The following is a 15802-nucleotide window of genomic DNA, read 5'->3' on the forward strand; positions in this document are numbered from 1 at the left end:
GCCACAGTCGAGTGCACCTCTGAGGTGGAGCGGCTCCTCTGACATGGCAGCAGGGTCTTATAACGCTTAAACTAAAGCACGACTTCAAATGCATCAACTAATGTGGAAGACAGACCCCACAGATCTGTTCCTCTGACTGCTAAAGGACGGTTGTAGTCAAACATGCAGACATACTGATCAGGAAGTAGACTAATGAATGATCTGTAGTATTGATCCAATGTGATGAAAGCTAGGGGGCGCCACTGCTTTGCGTTTCAGTAAAGGCTCAGTCTGTATAAAGGAGAAGTTATTGCCGTCCAAACAACAAATACCAAAGTAAAAAGTACTAACTAGCTCTCAATTGCTGTGGAAGAGAAACCTAAAGTAGCATAAAATGGAAATACTAGTAGAAGTACTACAAAATTATCCTTAAGTAAAGCTTTTGATTAAATGTACTGTCACTGGTTATAATACACTATAATGTGGCTGGAAACACAACTATGTTGTTGTCAACAAATGAATCTGGCAAACGTGAGAAAATAAACAGTACAGTAATAATATTATAGAATACGTCTTTGTAGGAGACGTTGTAATTGTTGTACATTAAATACTTAAAAAAGCCTCGCAACTACTTCATAATGCATTTTAAACATCATCAACATCAAGTCCATCACATGCACGTATCTGGGAGTAATCCCTCAAATTCACATCATACTTCAACTTGGACAAGAAATCAAAATCATCTTGTTTTGACACGTTTAACAAGTCCGTGACTTTTCCTGCAGCTCCAGTACAAACAGGCTCTTTGTCGATTCCTCATTTATGGCCTTTGAGAAGCACTTTGAAATGAGGCACTAAGGACTAAAGCTTTACTAATTGTTAATGAATTGTTTACCAATGCTGTACAGGTCCTAATGGATGTTTATTAATAGCTTACCATCATTTATAACAGCATTATTACCAAAGACGAAAGCATCAACAGCAGGTCTGGATTAACACACTAACACTAACACTGTCTCTAACACTAAAGGCAAAAACATCATTTTTTCATGCTCTGGTCAATTTAGGGATTTGGGGCTGTTTTGCTTCCACACCATGTTTTCTTTCAGACTAGTGGAAAGAAAACATCCAAGATAGACATTTAAGTGTTGGTTTTACTGCACCCTGTTTATTTGCAACTACAGATTTCTCCAAAATTCACATTTTTAAAGGCCATTTTCTAAAAATGTGTTTTTTCTCAGACTGAAATCTCCATGTCACTATCATACACCAAACTTTCCTCTGTTGTTCCGATCTATATTCTGAAGGTTTTCACAGTGGGATTCGCTCATATTTCATTCATAGCCTGATTTATATAACCATTCACTCCTAAAAATAAGTGTTTCGGATAAAAAAAGATATGTGAAATTCCTTCTCATATGTCCACAAAATGAATTTTAACCAGTATTCAAATTTCTGCTCTGGAAATGTATGCAAATGAATGGATTTTTTAAAAAAAATTTTATGAGATAATCCATTATTTGTATATTTTAACACACCCTAACTAGAAAGAAACTGACAATGCAAAGACAAAATAGATGATAATAAAATAAAGTTTAATAGTTTAATAGTCTTTCTAATGAAAGATTTTTACCTGTTAGTGTCTCATTTCTATCATTTACACTTAATATTAAGTGAATAAATAACAGGTTAAAGATTCAAGATTAGATCATTTGAATGCTCTTTGTGTGCCTCAGTTTATGTTGAGCTTTAGTGGTGCAAATGATCAAACTAACACAAAGCACTAGTTGTAGTAATAGTAGTCACATATTGAATCTGTGCCCTCAGGGTCCCTGGAGGTTTGGAGCTCCTGCAGGTGGTGGCTTCACCTGGTTGGTCATCCAGCCTTGGACAAACACAAACATGTTGTTGTAATTAACATCTGCATCAGTAAATGTTTAATGAACCACTAACACATCCTCCAGCTTCACCCTGTGAGCCCTTCGTCCTGGTAGGAGGATGGAGCCGAGGCTCCTCACACAGTGGATGTGTGCCGCCATCCAGCAGTGATTGAGGGGGCTCTTCGCCCCTGCCCTGCCCGAGGACCCTCTCCAGTAATAAGTCGACTCCCCCGGGGATATAAGGTTCGGCCTTGCGCTGCTTCTCCCTGACCCTCACGCTGAGATGATGTATGGTGTGTGGCGCGGCGTGCGGCAGCTCAACGCCTTCACACGCGTGGCGCACGACATGATCCTATTGGACGAGCAGAGCAGGGGGATACTGCAAGTGATGAGAGAGAGAGAGAGAGAGAGAGAGAGAGCTGTCTTCACCAGCTCACACAGTGCTCGTTAATAGGCTCCAGATGCCTTTACATAAAACGCACGTCTGCAGGCTGCGTGGATAACCTCTCCTCCTTTCACTCACGCATTTGTGCATCTCTCTCTCTCTCTCTCTGTCATCGGGGGGGAAAAAAATCGAGATTATGGGGCTACGTGCGGTTTCGGAACACGTGGGAAGCTTATTTGCGAGGCTGGCGGCGGTGCGCCCGTCCTCCGTGTGATGGAGGAGCGCGGCGGTGGTGCATCTGTGGAAATGAGTGAGAGGTGCAGAGGAGATAATCAATGAAGACACCGAGGGCTCCTGTGCGTTTGGACAAGGTCAGAGTCTAGCCTGGGTGAGATTATGTCCATGTGGGGACAACGAGGACGGACTTTGACGCTTCCTCTCCGGGGACGAGCTCTCCAGGGGATGTCCCCTGAAAACCAAGAGTTTCTCTCTGCGTGCTGGTTTGCAGCGGCAGCGAAAATCCCTCCATCTGCATGATCATGGTTGAGCTTTATTTGTGACAGCCTCCAAAGCTGCATGGCTTCTTTCTTTTCGCCCCCAGCCTGGAGATAAAGTTTCTTCGCTCTGCTCGACGGCTGGATGAATCCTCCGGCCACGGACTCGTTGAATTGAACCCAGGAGAGGTGATTTAGAGGCTGCCGGGTGAAGGACCAGCGGGGGGTCGGATTCCATCAGAGCGGCGGCCAGCTGCGCCTCTGGACGGTCACATCTGTCGGTGCTGGCGTCGCTGTCCATGGTGCTGAACTCGAGCTCCAGGAATGGTGGAGACGCTGAGTATCGCAGTCATCGGTGCTCCCGGAGTGGGGAAAACTTCTATAATCCGCCAGTTCATCTATAACGATTTCTCGGAGGTGTACACGCCGACCAGGACCAGATATGTGTACAGACCCTCCGTCATACTGAACGGCAACATGTATGAGCTGAAGGTTTTGGACGTCCCGCCAATCTCCTCCTTTCCATCGAGCTCCAGTCAGGTATGATGCCTCTGTCTGAGGACGCACACTAACGTCCTCCCGAAATATTTAACTTTATTAAAGAGGGGGGGGGGTTAAACAAGCTCTCAGATTGCCCTGAATCTCATTTATTAAACATCTCCTTCATTTCACAAGTGCCCATCTGTTCACAGCCAATGGCGTTCTTCAAAGACAAAACCCACCAATTTTATTTATTCCTCCATCACTATCAGATGTCCCTAGTCTACTAGTTGCTATGGAGACCCGACTGACTTAAAGCCTTGGAGAGCTTCACTTTGACGTTGTAAACTCTCCCCCTCCTCTCCTTCTCCCTCCCTCTGTCAGCCCTCCTCATGGTGAAGGAATGCCAGCTTGCATATTGTTGTGTTGTTTTTCAGTGTTGGATCTAATCAGATGGGTTTCACCATAAAACTGTAATGCTGGTGGGGGGGGGTTCAGTCTGGCTTCAGGCTGCAGGCCTGGCTGAGACACCTGGTTAAACTCCCAATTTATAAATAGAACAGACTGCCCTTTTATTCCTGGCCACAGGTCATGTACCACTCCTGATTAGTTGGAGACATATCTGACAGGGGGATCATAGGAAAAACACACACACACACACACACACACACACACACACACACACACACACCGTAGCTCCAAAGATGTGTAGGCACTGTGCAAGGCAGATTTGTGGCTTTGTCTAATTTTCTTTTAAGGTTAGATTCTCATTTGTTCAACTCTGTCTTAAAACAATACCCAAACGCCCATACGTACCTTAAAAAAGTATAATTGGATGCTATAATTGTTTCTCTAATGCACATTGGCCTTGAAGAGATCCCTCCCTGAGGCAATTCTGCTGGAAATGATGGGAGTAAAATCCACAGTCCTCCTTGTGCGCTAATATGGATTTTAAAGTTCAGCCAAAGCCGACAGGAGTATCTGTTAGGCCTCAACAGTTTGAGTTAGTCTTATTGAATTGGTGTCTTCTAACATTACAGTCTTTTTTTGTCTGTTAGAGGGAATTTGGAAAATATCAGCTTTATTTGATTAACTCTGACTGCTGAACCCTCATATGAGCTCCAGTCCATTTTTTTCACACAGGATGAGGACTGTGGATTTCACCCCAAATCACTTTCACTGAAGTCGCTATAGGACAGGATCTCTTCAGAGTTAGTGTGGAAAAGAGGAACACTCACAGCGACCAAAGCCTGTTTCAGCGTACAAATGTGTGTGAACCTGTCCTTTGAATCAAAATCACCTCTTGGTTAACTTCTTCTCTTCTCTTTACCAGCTGGAAAAGTACAAAGAAGTATGAATTTGTTGCGTGTGTGTCTGTGCATCACTGCGAAAGGTCCTTCTGTGTCGTAACAATGTGCCCCACTCCAAGCCTCTCTTCCCTTGAGGTGTGTGTACGACTCCTGTCCGTTGCAGCCTCGGTGGAGAGGCTGTGACGCCCTGAAGATCGAAATCTCCAAGGTCACCACACCTGAGCTCAGCCTCTGCTGCTGAACATTTCCGTCCTTCTCTCCCCTTCTGTGTCACACGTAACCCTCCCAAGAACATGAGTGGTTATCTGTGCAGACGAGGTGCCACTGAGGAAATGAGATCAGGCCAAGGAGGAAACTAAAAATGAGCATCTTGAAACAAAAGGCCTCCCAAAAGCGTTTGTGCTCAGAAAATCCGGCTTTAACACAGAAACCATCTGACAGGCAGGCTGAGAGGCCGCAGAGATCATCCTGTCAGGCTGTTACAGAATTACATGTAGCTGTTCGAGTAGATTTAACATTTTGTTAAGAGTGTGAAGAGGCTTCGTTGTCTCCTGCCCACAGAGACCCTCCGTAAAGACTGATTGTGTTTCCTCTGCCTTCTGCTAAATGGTGCTTAACCCCCATTAGGGAACAAGCTGGAACATGTGAGCAGAAAGCAGGAATGAGACAAGAAGAGTCTCATGAGTTTACATGTGGGGAGTGTTAGTCCCAAAGGTTGAGTCACACGAGAGCGCTGTCAGGCACACACAGCTTTCATCGCTTGGTATTATGTTGTATCATGTAGTGTGAACACTTCATGCTCATCTCAGAGTGAGGCACAGTGAGCGAGCACCTGTTTGCCACCGCCTTTGTGGAGGAACTACAGGCAGAGAAAACCATTAGCTGAGTGCCGCCACAACATTTCTATCAGACAGATTTATGGTTACTCATTTGCTGAAGAACGACCCTACGAGGCCCGCTGTACTTTTTTTTTTTTTTTCCTTCTCTGCTCCTGTCATGTCCAGCTTGTTCAGAAGGCCGCTCTCTTGCTTTGTCTGGTGACGTCCTTTATTCACAGCGAGAGCAGCGATGAAACACGGGGCTTGTTTGACTCAGTGCACAGTGCTCTGTGTTTACCCCGTGGGCAGAGAAATGTAACTCGGGTCAGGGGCAGTGGACACAATATACGGAGTAGCTGATTGAAATTTACTTGCAGTACGCAGCAGATTGAATTAAAGCATAGTTCCCAGCTCGAATACTGATGGGAATAAGGGAGCAACAGAGGAGACAGTAGGAATTTGCTGCAGTCAATTAGAAAGGTTGCACAGAGTTTAATGGACACTGTTGAAGTAAGGGTTACCAAATGAGATTTTATAATGTCCTCTGAAATTTGTGATGAATAAGCTGCAGAATGAAGTGAGTCAATACGCCTCCATGCTTATGCTGCGTGGCAATTTCTCATCAGTTCAGATTATATTTGAGGAAAGAACAGTGATGTTCTGGCAGGCTACTTGTGACCCCGTTTTTAAACCACATAGCCACGCTGGAGACGGGCAAGATTCCTGTTAGTTTTCACTGTGAGGCTGTGATGGTGTAATGATTTGTTTGCGTTGCGGTACGTCTGCCTGTTGCTGATAGCATTGCGTGCAGAGAGCATCTGTTACAGTGTGTCAATAGGATGTGGTGACAGATGGATTTAAGCCTGACAGTGGATTCAGTAACAATTTTTCTTGCTCTTTTCTTTTTTTTGTTCTTGCCATCGTGCATCTCCATGACTTCCTCCCACACTGACTGCTCCCTCTCTCTTTCCTGCTCTTTCTGCACATTTTTCTCACTTATCTCTGTCGATGCTGTCTGTGATAACAAGGTGGAAATTATCACTGTTCATGTCACGCACTGTGTAATTTAGCACTACGGATGCATGAGGTGCACGAACCATTTTAGCATCATGTGTTTTTGGAGACATGAGTTGAACATTTTGCTGGCGGTTTCTTTTAAAATTAAACTAAATACAAATTAGAACAACTTACTTTATAAAATGTACAGTTCTGTGTTCTTGGCATAGAAACATTTACAGGGATTATGACCAATTTATTGTTATGTACAAGCGTGATTGAAGGAATACTTGAGACTTTTTTGGAACTGCTACTGATGCATGGTGTACAATTCAGTGGACATGTGATTAATCATAATTTCCTCCCATTATAAAATCAATACTTGACTCCTTAGATGTTACTTGATGTCCCCATATTTTTCTTACCTGCATGGTTTCTTTTTATAGAAGGTTTGAACAGAACAAAATGAGCAACTTGTTGTTTCTGGCTGTCTGTCGACCATCTTGGTTTCACTCTTTCTTTTTCACTTGCACTGTCTTCCCTCTGGGTAGCAGTGCATGAGATTATGCAATAGCATCCACTGTAGCAGCTGATGTGCAACTATGCCATCAAAACTCATGCATATACAAGAAAACAGCTTTTGAATAGCTGTACACTGTAGTGACCTCTATACATGAAAGGGTTAATATGAAGGTACTGCCAAGGTTAGTGTAGCTTAGCATAAAGAAGACGGGGCACAAAAGCAAGGGGAAATAGGAAATCTGTCTCCGTCCAAAGGTACGAAAATCCACCTGACAGCACCTCAAAGCTTATTAACTCACATATTATCACTTGTTACAACCCCCCCCCCCCCCCCCCCCCCCCCCCCCCCCCAAAAAAACAGTAACAGGCCCTCCTCTCCAATGGAGTGAATTGTAAAAAAAAAAAAGAACAACAAAACCCACATGTTAGAATGGTTGCCTGGTATAGGTCACTATTGAGTGATGGGGGTTTCATCCACAGGGGATGTAATAGATTTTAATTGCAAACTGTCCAGTGTGGCCTATGTGTGACATCTTTAATTGCTCAGCGCCCTTCCCCCACCGGGTTACACCGGCCTCCCTCCTGTGCCTGAGTATTGATCCCTCACAACCACTCATTACAGTTAAGCTGCCTCCCCTAATACTAGGAGGCACGACAGCTTTGTCATAGCCTGCTAAAAACTGACCACGGCCTGCGGTTGTCAGGGAAACATGTTCTGTTTGGCTCTTGAGGAGCGAAGGATGAGATGCTCTTTTTGTGCGCCGTGTTAAGAAGACTGAGTGGAGGATACAGACAGTGGCACCACACTTCACATTCACGCTCCCACAAGCACACTCTCACATCCTGCAAGCACACACAAATAAACATGCCCACACATGCATTTTAAATTAATCTGATTTCAGCTTAGCAGCCGTGCTCTGCTCTGCTCTACTGTCTTCTCTTCTCAACTCTTGTTCTTCATTTTGCCTCTTGTTTGGGTCTGGAGAAGCGGTGTTGCTGTTTCTGGCCCCTCCTCCATATTAAAAAACAGGACTCGGATGACAAAGAGATATGAGATGAGAACTCAAGCAGCTATTTTTAGCCCTAGAAGGATTTGTGAAGCCGCCCATATGTGCATCTCACGTTCATCTCAATTGCCTCATTTATCAGAAGAGCTGTGATGATATGCTGTGTGTAATGTCTTGCTTGTTTGGCAAAAATAGGATAATATTTTCTGAGGTGTTTGGCTTTGGATTTTAAATTGCATTGGACGCTCTACAATAGAAGTGACAAGAAGAAATTACAGCACAAATCATGTGTTTTGTGACATGCTTTCCCTTCTCTCTGAAAACCGATTCACCCTGGAGGGAGACAGAGAAAACAACCACATTGATGCCAGTTTTCACAACACAGTGCCACCCTCACTTCCTCTCCTCCTCTGCCTTCTCTTCCGCGTTTGATGGCAGCGATCTTCGTGCCACATGTTTGTTGGCCTCATTATCTACCTGCTGATGTGTGAGGCTGTTTCTTCCTCACACTCACCTAGACACAAGCCCCTCCCGAATTGAATGAAGGCACATTTTTCCTCACTGAAACACATGTGTGAAGCTGTCATCATTGGAAGCCTCACTCATCAGCCTCCACTGTCACAAATTATCGGTTGATTTTTTTTGTACACATTATGTTGATGTTGAAGTATATTGTCTCCAGTCTTCAGAGCAATGTACTTAACTTAACTTACTGCAGGAGTTAGAAAAATAATCACATCACTTGGGAAATTACTTCTATCAAATCAATAATCATTGCAAACTATGCTATAAATGGGGGCCGGATTAGCCTGATGCTAATTACAGGCATAAAAATGAAGAGGTCTGATAATCAGCACTTTGATATCTGAGTTTTCAAAGCAACACGACACAACAAACAGAGCTCCAAAGAGGCCAAATCGTCTGTGTCCGAGGTGCAGGTGCATCAGTCAAAAGATACAAAGCCAAATTGTTTACTACATCAAGCAGCACAGCTTTGAAAATCATGAGAACAGATGAAAAAATAATCTGCATCAGCAGTGGTCATACATGGGATTATATTTGTATCTAAAAGTGCATGTGATGGACGATACTTTGTGAATGTGTATTCTGTAGAGAAATTAGTATTTTCTTCTGTAAATCCAATGCCATAGTCACAAGACACAACAAGTAAAAAAGGTTCTTGGGGAGGATTACATGAGTGACTTCCTGGAGACGACAACTCTGCCAAGAAATGGTCCGGCATTTAACCCTCCCTTCAACCGCAATTTGCTGTTCTTACACAGACGAAACTAATGCAAATACAAAATGCAAAATATGACATGTTAATTAGTAAACTGTCCAGGTGCTGCCCTGTTACCTTAGGACAGAGCCAGGCTGGCTGTCTCCAGTCTTTATTCTAAACTAGCTCCACCTTCATATTTAATATACAGGTATGAGAGTGGTATCAATATTCTCATCTGACTCAATGCAACAAAAGTGAATAACCATATTTCCTCAAAATGTCAAACAACTACATTAACCCTTTCATGTATAGAGGTCACTACAGTCTACAGCTATTCAAAAGCTGTTTTCTTGTATATGCATGAGTTTTGATGGCATAGTTGCACATCAGCTGCTACAGTGGATGCTATTGCATAATCTCATGCACTGCTACCCAGAGGGAAGACAGTGCAAGTGAAAAAAAAAGAGTGAAACCAAGATGGTCGACAGACAGCCAGAAACACCAAACAAGTTGCTCATTTCTTTCTGTTCAAACCTTCTATAAAAAGAAACCATGCAGGTAAGAAAAATATGGGGACATCAAGTAACATCTAAGGAGTCAAGTATTGATTTTATAATGGGAGGAAATTATGATTAACCACATGTCCACTGAATTGTACATCATGCATCAGTAGCTAGATTTCAACTACTGGACATGTAAAAATATCTTTATAAAATTTGGGTTGAAAAACAAAATGGTTATTCATGCCTAAAGATGAAAAAAAAACCACTTATTAAAAACACTCATTCAATTCAATCGTAATTCATGCATGAAAGGGTTAAGATCCTCTGTGATGAAAAGATTACTTTATTATTATCTGTATATCTCAGAAGTACATCTTACATTAGTAAAGCATCCCCTATTTGCCTGCCAAATTATACTGAACTGAACAGAAGTGAATCGACCTGAGCAGTTCCTGACAGTCCCAGAGTCTCCACACCCGTCATTAGCTGTGTGCGTGTATGTGTGTGTGCGTGTGTGTGTGTGTGTGTGTGTGTGTGTGTGCACCCCAGAGATTATGTTGACACCCTGTCATCCCTTGATCCGCTGCTGCTTTTTTCATCTTTTCAACATTCTCTCAGTGGTGCATTTGTTTTCTCATTTCCCTCCCTCAGCACACCTTTCCTTCCCACCCCCTGAAGTTCCTTTATTTTCTTCTCGCTCTTTTATGAATTAATTGCGTGCTGTTAGAGGTGGTGACAGTGGCGATGGGTTGGTGAGAGCTCTGTGAAACACAGCCTGAGTAGCGCAATGGATCAATGCGTTTCTATTGAAGCAACTCTCTCCCAGTCAGGTGCAAATAGACCCACATATGCTTTATTTACAGTTTGAAACTCATTACCGTCAAACCAGTGTTGCTTTTTGCTCCGCTGCATGTGCACTGCATCACAAGGCTTAGCCAAGCAGTTAAATAGTGGCACGTGTTCGTTTTTCATCACCTGTCAGAAGGCTCCGTGTTTGCTTCGTTCTTATAAGCTGGAACCTTTGCCATTGTCCTTGAACATATACACATATAAATACTGTGCTGTGCACACTGCTGAACAGTCACAGTCACCATGTTTTATGACTTTCTTCTCGGCTGTGAGACTCCCAGAGCCACGCCAGCTCTTAGACCTCATTGACTCTTCACTTTTTTTACAGAGGCAAAGCAGCAGGGGCAGTTGAACTAAGACCTTGAGCCAAAGTACCTTAGAATAATCAGAAATGTGCCACATGCTGTTCAGCTAGCTGTAGGAAGGTGCATTATACGCTGGCAAATCTATGAGGTAACAGGGAATATTTTCATCATTATCATGCTAATTAGCACTATAAACAAAGCAATGCTGAGGTAAATGGGAATGTCTTGTATTTGCTCATAAACCAGTATTAGACAAATAAAAAATTTTACCTGATGGTGGCGCTAGATGAAAAATCAGATGAAAAGTCATTAGAGTTTCTCCTGATGTGGACATTAATGTGTGTACTAAATTTCACAGCAGTCCATCTGATGGTTGTCAAGACATTTCACTCAAAGCCACAAATGTCGGCCTTATGGTGGCGCTAGAGGAAAGGTTAGGGGATCACCAAAGTCAGTGGGATTCATCTTCTGGGGATCATGAATATTTTATAGTTTCAGATAGTTAAGTCTGGACCAACGTGGCGGTCCGACTGACCAACTGACTGGCATTGCCATCCCTGGAACATGGCTAACATGACACTTTATGTGTGTATTCTGTTTTTCTCTCTGGGTGTCTCTCCTGTAGGAGTGGCTGGATTTGCGCTGCAGAGGTGTTCGCAATGCCAACGCCTACATCCTGGTGTACGACATCTGCTGTGTGGAGAGCTTTGAATACGTTAAGATGATCCGACAGCAGATAGTGGAGCACAGGTACGGTCAACCTCGCGCTCTCGGCTGGCTACACAGTTAGTGAACACACAACCACTGACATTCAGCTTGTTAACCCTCACTGGTTATTTATGATGACATCACCATGTCTGGAGACAACATGCAATTGCTGCCACAAAGGTGCAATTACACTTTTGTGACAGTGATGGATAGTCTCCTTATGGTGATATCTTTTAAGTCAGCACGCTCCTCCCTGCATCCTGACAGTTCAGTAATGAAGTTTGATTCTGGTATTGCTGCATGAGCGCTGCCTGAGACGTGGCGACATCCTCTCTGATTTAAAGCTTATTTTCAGTGTATTCCTGCTTTTATTGAACAGAGCACAGCAGCAAAAGACAGGTGCTTTGACAACCACAGGGAGATACAATAAAGGTCTCCTGGCTGGCTTTGAACCAGTACAAGACCCAAAAGGACCCGGTACTAGTTGGGGAAAAAAGATAAAGGCTCACTGTTGACAATATCTGCATATATTTACATATTGATAGGTGGCCTCATTTGTTCTGCTCTGTTGTACATGACCAAACTGCCTCTGCACAGATCATCTCCACCTTCCTGTGACTCCAAATGCCTTACCATGAATGTTTATGGCCCGTGACAGAAAACCATTATCACCAGCAGCTTGGGAAGGAAGGGTGAATGCAAGAGGAATGGAAAACAGGGGAAATGTGTAATGATAGGACAAAGATCTAAGGTCAGACAGGAGGAGGGATGGAAAGAGGAGAGAAAGGACAGACACTGTATTTAAATGGAAATTATGAATAATGGATACTGTTGCAGCAGCAGGTGGCTGTACTATAGATGTCAGCTATAAAGAATCTATCTGTTTATTTTGCTTTACATAAAAATATATGCTTATGATACTTGAAATGCTCCTAAAATCCATTGAAAACCAGAATACCTTGGTTTTTTTTCTTCTGTATTTTTCAGCACTCTAGCACAAAGCCTTCCTTCAGCTCAGTGAGGAATATGACAGTGTTGGATCTATCACTATCTATCTGTATAGTTTCCCCCAATTTTCTCACACAGATGCATGCACACATACTCGCACACATCCAGTACATCTCGTTCTACTAAAATTCTCAAGCCCGAGCGGATATGCGAGGAAGATATTTTTAAGTCTGTTATGTGAGCACGACCTGTGAAACTGAGAAAAGTGAGATGATTACCGTGATGTTTTCCAACGCTTCATCTGCAAGAACTTTGCTTCTGGGCTTGAAATGTGTACTGTACATTTCTCTCTGTCGAGCCACCTGTCGGGGCAGACGTGCAAATTTGCATAAGAAAGCGAGTGCTCGTCAGAGGATGAGGCACGATGTAACAACAAGAAACCTTTATTCATAAGAAGAGGGAGAGAGGAATTGTTTACGCATTAGCTTTAACAATTTATACCTCCGCCGGCGCTGAGCTCAGAAAGTCAGCACATATCTTGTGCTCACATAAATCACATCCTGATACAGTCCCCAGTGAATTCAACTTGACCCACTGCAATGTTATTATTTTTCATGAAAAACAATAATTAAAGCTTTCAGCTTCTCTGGCTTTGGCTCACAATCAACAACAGAGAGCCTTCAAAGTCAAAAATTAACCTCATTGTTAGAAATCCGATTTATATAATCAGCCTTCTTCCCTTCATTGTATTTGCTCTACAGTCTAATCCAGGATTTTCTCTAGTAACCCCTTTTTTCTATATCGCTCTCTTTTTCACATAGAGCTTTCAGATTGGATTTCCAAGCCACCACCAATGGGGTTGAGGCTGGAAATGGTTGGACTTGGTGACGTCCTCCTGGATGTTTTTCATTAACGCCACAAGACTAAGCATAACAAACAGTTGCGCTTAGTCTTGAATCACTGATTTGTGCCTACCCCTGGCTTGCCATGCATTTTCACACTTCATAATGCTGTAAACCAGTCTCTGCACTGTGTGGTGGGAGGCCCCTTGAGCCTGGGAGCTGTAATCCTCCAGTTCGCCCCCGCACACCTCAGAAGGAAGAACAAAACTGCACAGAGACATCTCGCACACGCCCAGCCAACCACTGTGACAAACACCATGATGAAAAAAAGTGTTGTGTGAAATTAACCTTTTCTCTTTTTTTTGTTTTTACCTCTGACTCCTGCTCCTGCAGGGAAGGCAGCAGCAGTGAGGTACCAATCCTGGTGGTGGGTAACAAGAGAGATCTGCAGCGGCAGCGCTTCATGCCTCGCAGGGCCGTGTCAGTCCTGGTGAAGAAGACCTGGAAGTGCGGTTATGTGGAGTGCTCCGCCAAGTTCAACTGGCATGTTGTCTTGCTCTTCAAGGAGCTGCTGGGCATCGCTGTGGCACGGGGCATGCGCCAGAACCACACCTCCATCCGTCTGCAGGGGGCACTGCAGAGGAATCGCTGCGCCATCATGTGACCCAGAGAACTCCCTCCACCCCTCTCACCTCAGAGGTGGAGGCGGTGGAGAAAAAGGACTTTTTATCTAAATGGCTGGAAATATACCCTGTGGCCTCCTGCTTTACTGAGCTGATTTTTCACAATGAGGTTTATTAGACTCTTGCGCTGTAAAAGACAATAAATATTCACACATGGTCATCCAACCACTTCCTGGTTGAATTCTGCTAAATGCTTAGGAAGAGGAAGCAGGTGAACACCAACATGATTAGCATAGCACAGTTATTTTCACTCACATTAACTTGACAGCTACGCATTTGAGGCTGTGCTTCCCAAATGACACAGCAGCAGGTCCCGTTGAGGGTTGTCTTGTGGCTGTGGCTGGGCCTGTCAGGATGGAGGCTATGTCTGTGAGACTCAAAACGGAGAGACAGCAATATCATTGAGTCTTCCTTTTGAATTTGTCATATTCAGTAAGGCAACAGCAGATGCTCATACCTGACATATATGGATTTCTTTGTGGGTGTGAGGTTAACGGTCAAGAAAGTGATAAGAGAAGAGATTTCTGGGGAGATTATCTCAGAGTGTAAAGATACGGATAGATGGTGTTTAATTTTAGATTCTGAGAAGTAGCCTGCATTTTTTTCCCCCCTCTTTCCCTGTCCCTGTTTCAAACTTGGCCTACGGTAAAAGCTGTTTGTTCAGACAAAGGGTGTTTTAAGGTTGTCTTGCTGCAGAAAATACTGCAGTACCCTATCATGATGTACTGTAGGGCTTTAATCTGCTCCCTCCCCTCACTCAGTGTCTGTTTCTGATGAATACATTAAATCCAGGGAACTGGGGATCTGCAGGAGGCTGCAGAGTCTGAAACGAGAACCTTTGCATGCGATGTGTGCGTGTGTGTGTGTGTGTGTGTGTGTGTGTGTGTGTGTGCGCTTGAGACAGTGAGTGAGGGAGAAGGAGACAGAGAGAAAGGTTTGATATTCAGGCAAGCAAAGGACAGACATGGCAAGATAAGAGACATATGTTGAAGCTTTGGATTAGGAAGGAGCAATAAAATCCCGCGGGCATGTGACTGACTATATGTACCACCATATTATATTAATGCCTCACATACAATAGATATAAACCAGGCATCCTGCAGATATCCTGCAGAAATGAGGAAGAGCTCAATGACTTCCACAAAACACAGAATGAGTGCGTAACAGACACACAGGGAACCTTAATAAAGCTTTCACATCAGTATCTAAATAGTATCTAATTGGTAATGTTGTGAGATTAACAGTCGCTTTTTCATTTGATTAGACCTAGCTAGGTAGTTTGTGATTATGGCTGCACTGAAAGGAAGCAGACCTATTGTATATAAGAGTGATTCATAGAGTAATTGACTTGCATGCTTTTGTTGGTAGAGCCAACGGGTCAGGGTTTAATTGCACTGATGTTTAAATTTGATATTGTGTTTAATTTTTGTAATACATGGTTTTCTGACACCGTAATGAGCAGCTGAGTGGAGTGAATGTGGTCGTTTTTCACTGGCATGTGAGAGCACAAGCTCATGATTCTCTCCAAGATGTAATGTTGAACCCTTCAATCAGGGCAGATGGCCGTGTGTAGTTTTTTTTTTTTTTGTTTTTCTAGTAAAAAAAAAAAGAAATATGTAGCAGAGACACTAGAAAGCAACTGAGTGTAGCATGAGTTCTCATCAGTTTGTCTGCTGCGCGTTTCCAAATAAAAAGGGCTACAGTTTTTTATCAGAAACGTTACTTGTATTTATTTTTACTGTGTTAGTACTGTGAGTAATTTTATTTTTCTGACACATGATGAATTATTAAATGCATTTGAGAACAGCAACCTCACTCTGGTCACTTCTCAATCCTGAGCAACAATTACCCCACATTAAGATCATTTTGAC

At 43.3% G+C, this 15802-nt stretch overlaps 1 protein-coding gene across 1 annotated transcript; it reads left to right on the forward strand.

Moving 5' to 3' along the window:
• Positions 1-3062: 3062 nt before the first annotated feature.
• Positions 3063-13912, forward strand: rasl10a (RAS-like, family 10, member A). The gene is made up of 3 exons (XM_070834538.1): positions 3063-3278; positions 11376-11500; positions 13642-13912. Exons 1-3 carry the CDS (start codon positions 3063-3065, stop codon positions 13910-13912), a joined length of 612 nt encoding a protein of 203 aa, XP_070690639.1.
• Positions 13913-15802: the final 1890 nt, after the last annotated feature.

Source organism: Pempheris klunzingeri, chromosome 7, assembly GCF_042242105.1.
Source record: "Pempheris klunzingeri isolate RE-2024b chromosome 7, fPemKlu1.hap1, whole genome shotgun sequence".
In the NCBI taxonomy this organism is placed as follows: Eukaryota; Metazoa; Chordata; class Actinopteri; order Acropomatiformes; family Pempheridae; genus Pempheris; species Pempheris klunzingeri.

Coding starts and splice junctions, on each gene's coding strand:
- rasl10a (XM_070834538.1), top strand. CDS start 3,063: ATGGTGGAGACGCTGAGTATCGCAGTCATCGGTGCTCCCGGAGTGGGG. Junction 3,279..11,375: donor TTCCATCGAGCTCCAGTCAG/GTATGATGCCTC, acceptor TCTCTCCTGTAG/GAGTGGCTGGATTTGCGCTG. Junction 11,501..13,641: donor CAGCAGATAGTGGAGCACAG/GTACGGTCAACC, acceptor CTGCTCCTGCAG/GGAAGGCAGCAGCAGTGAGG.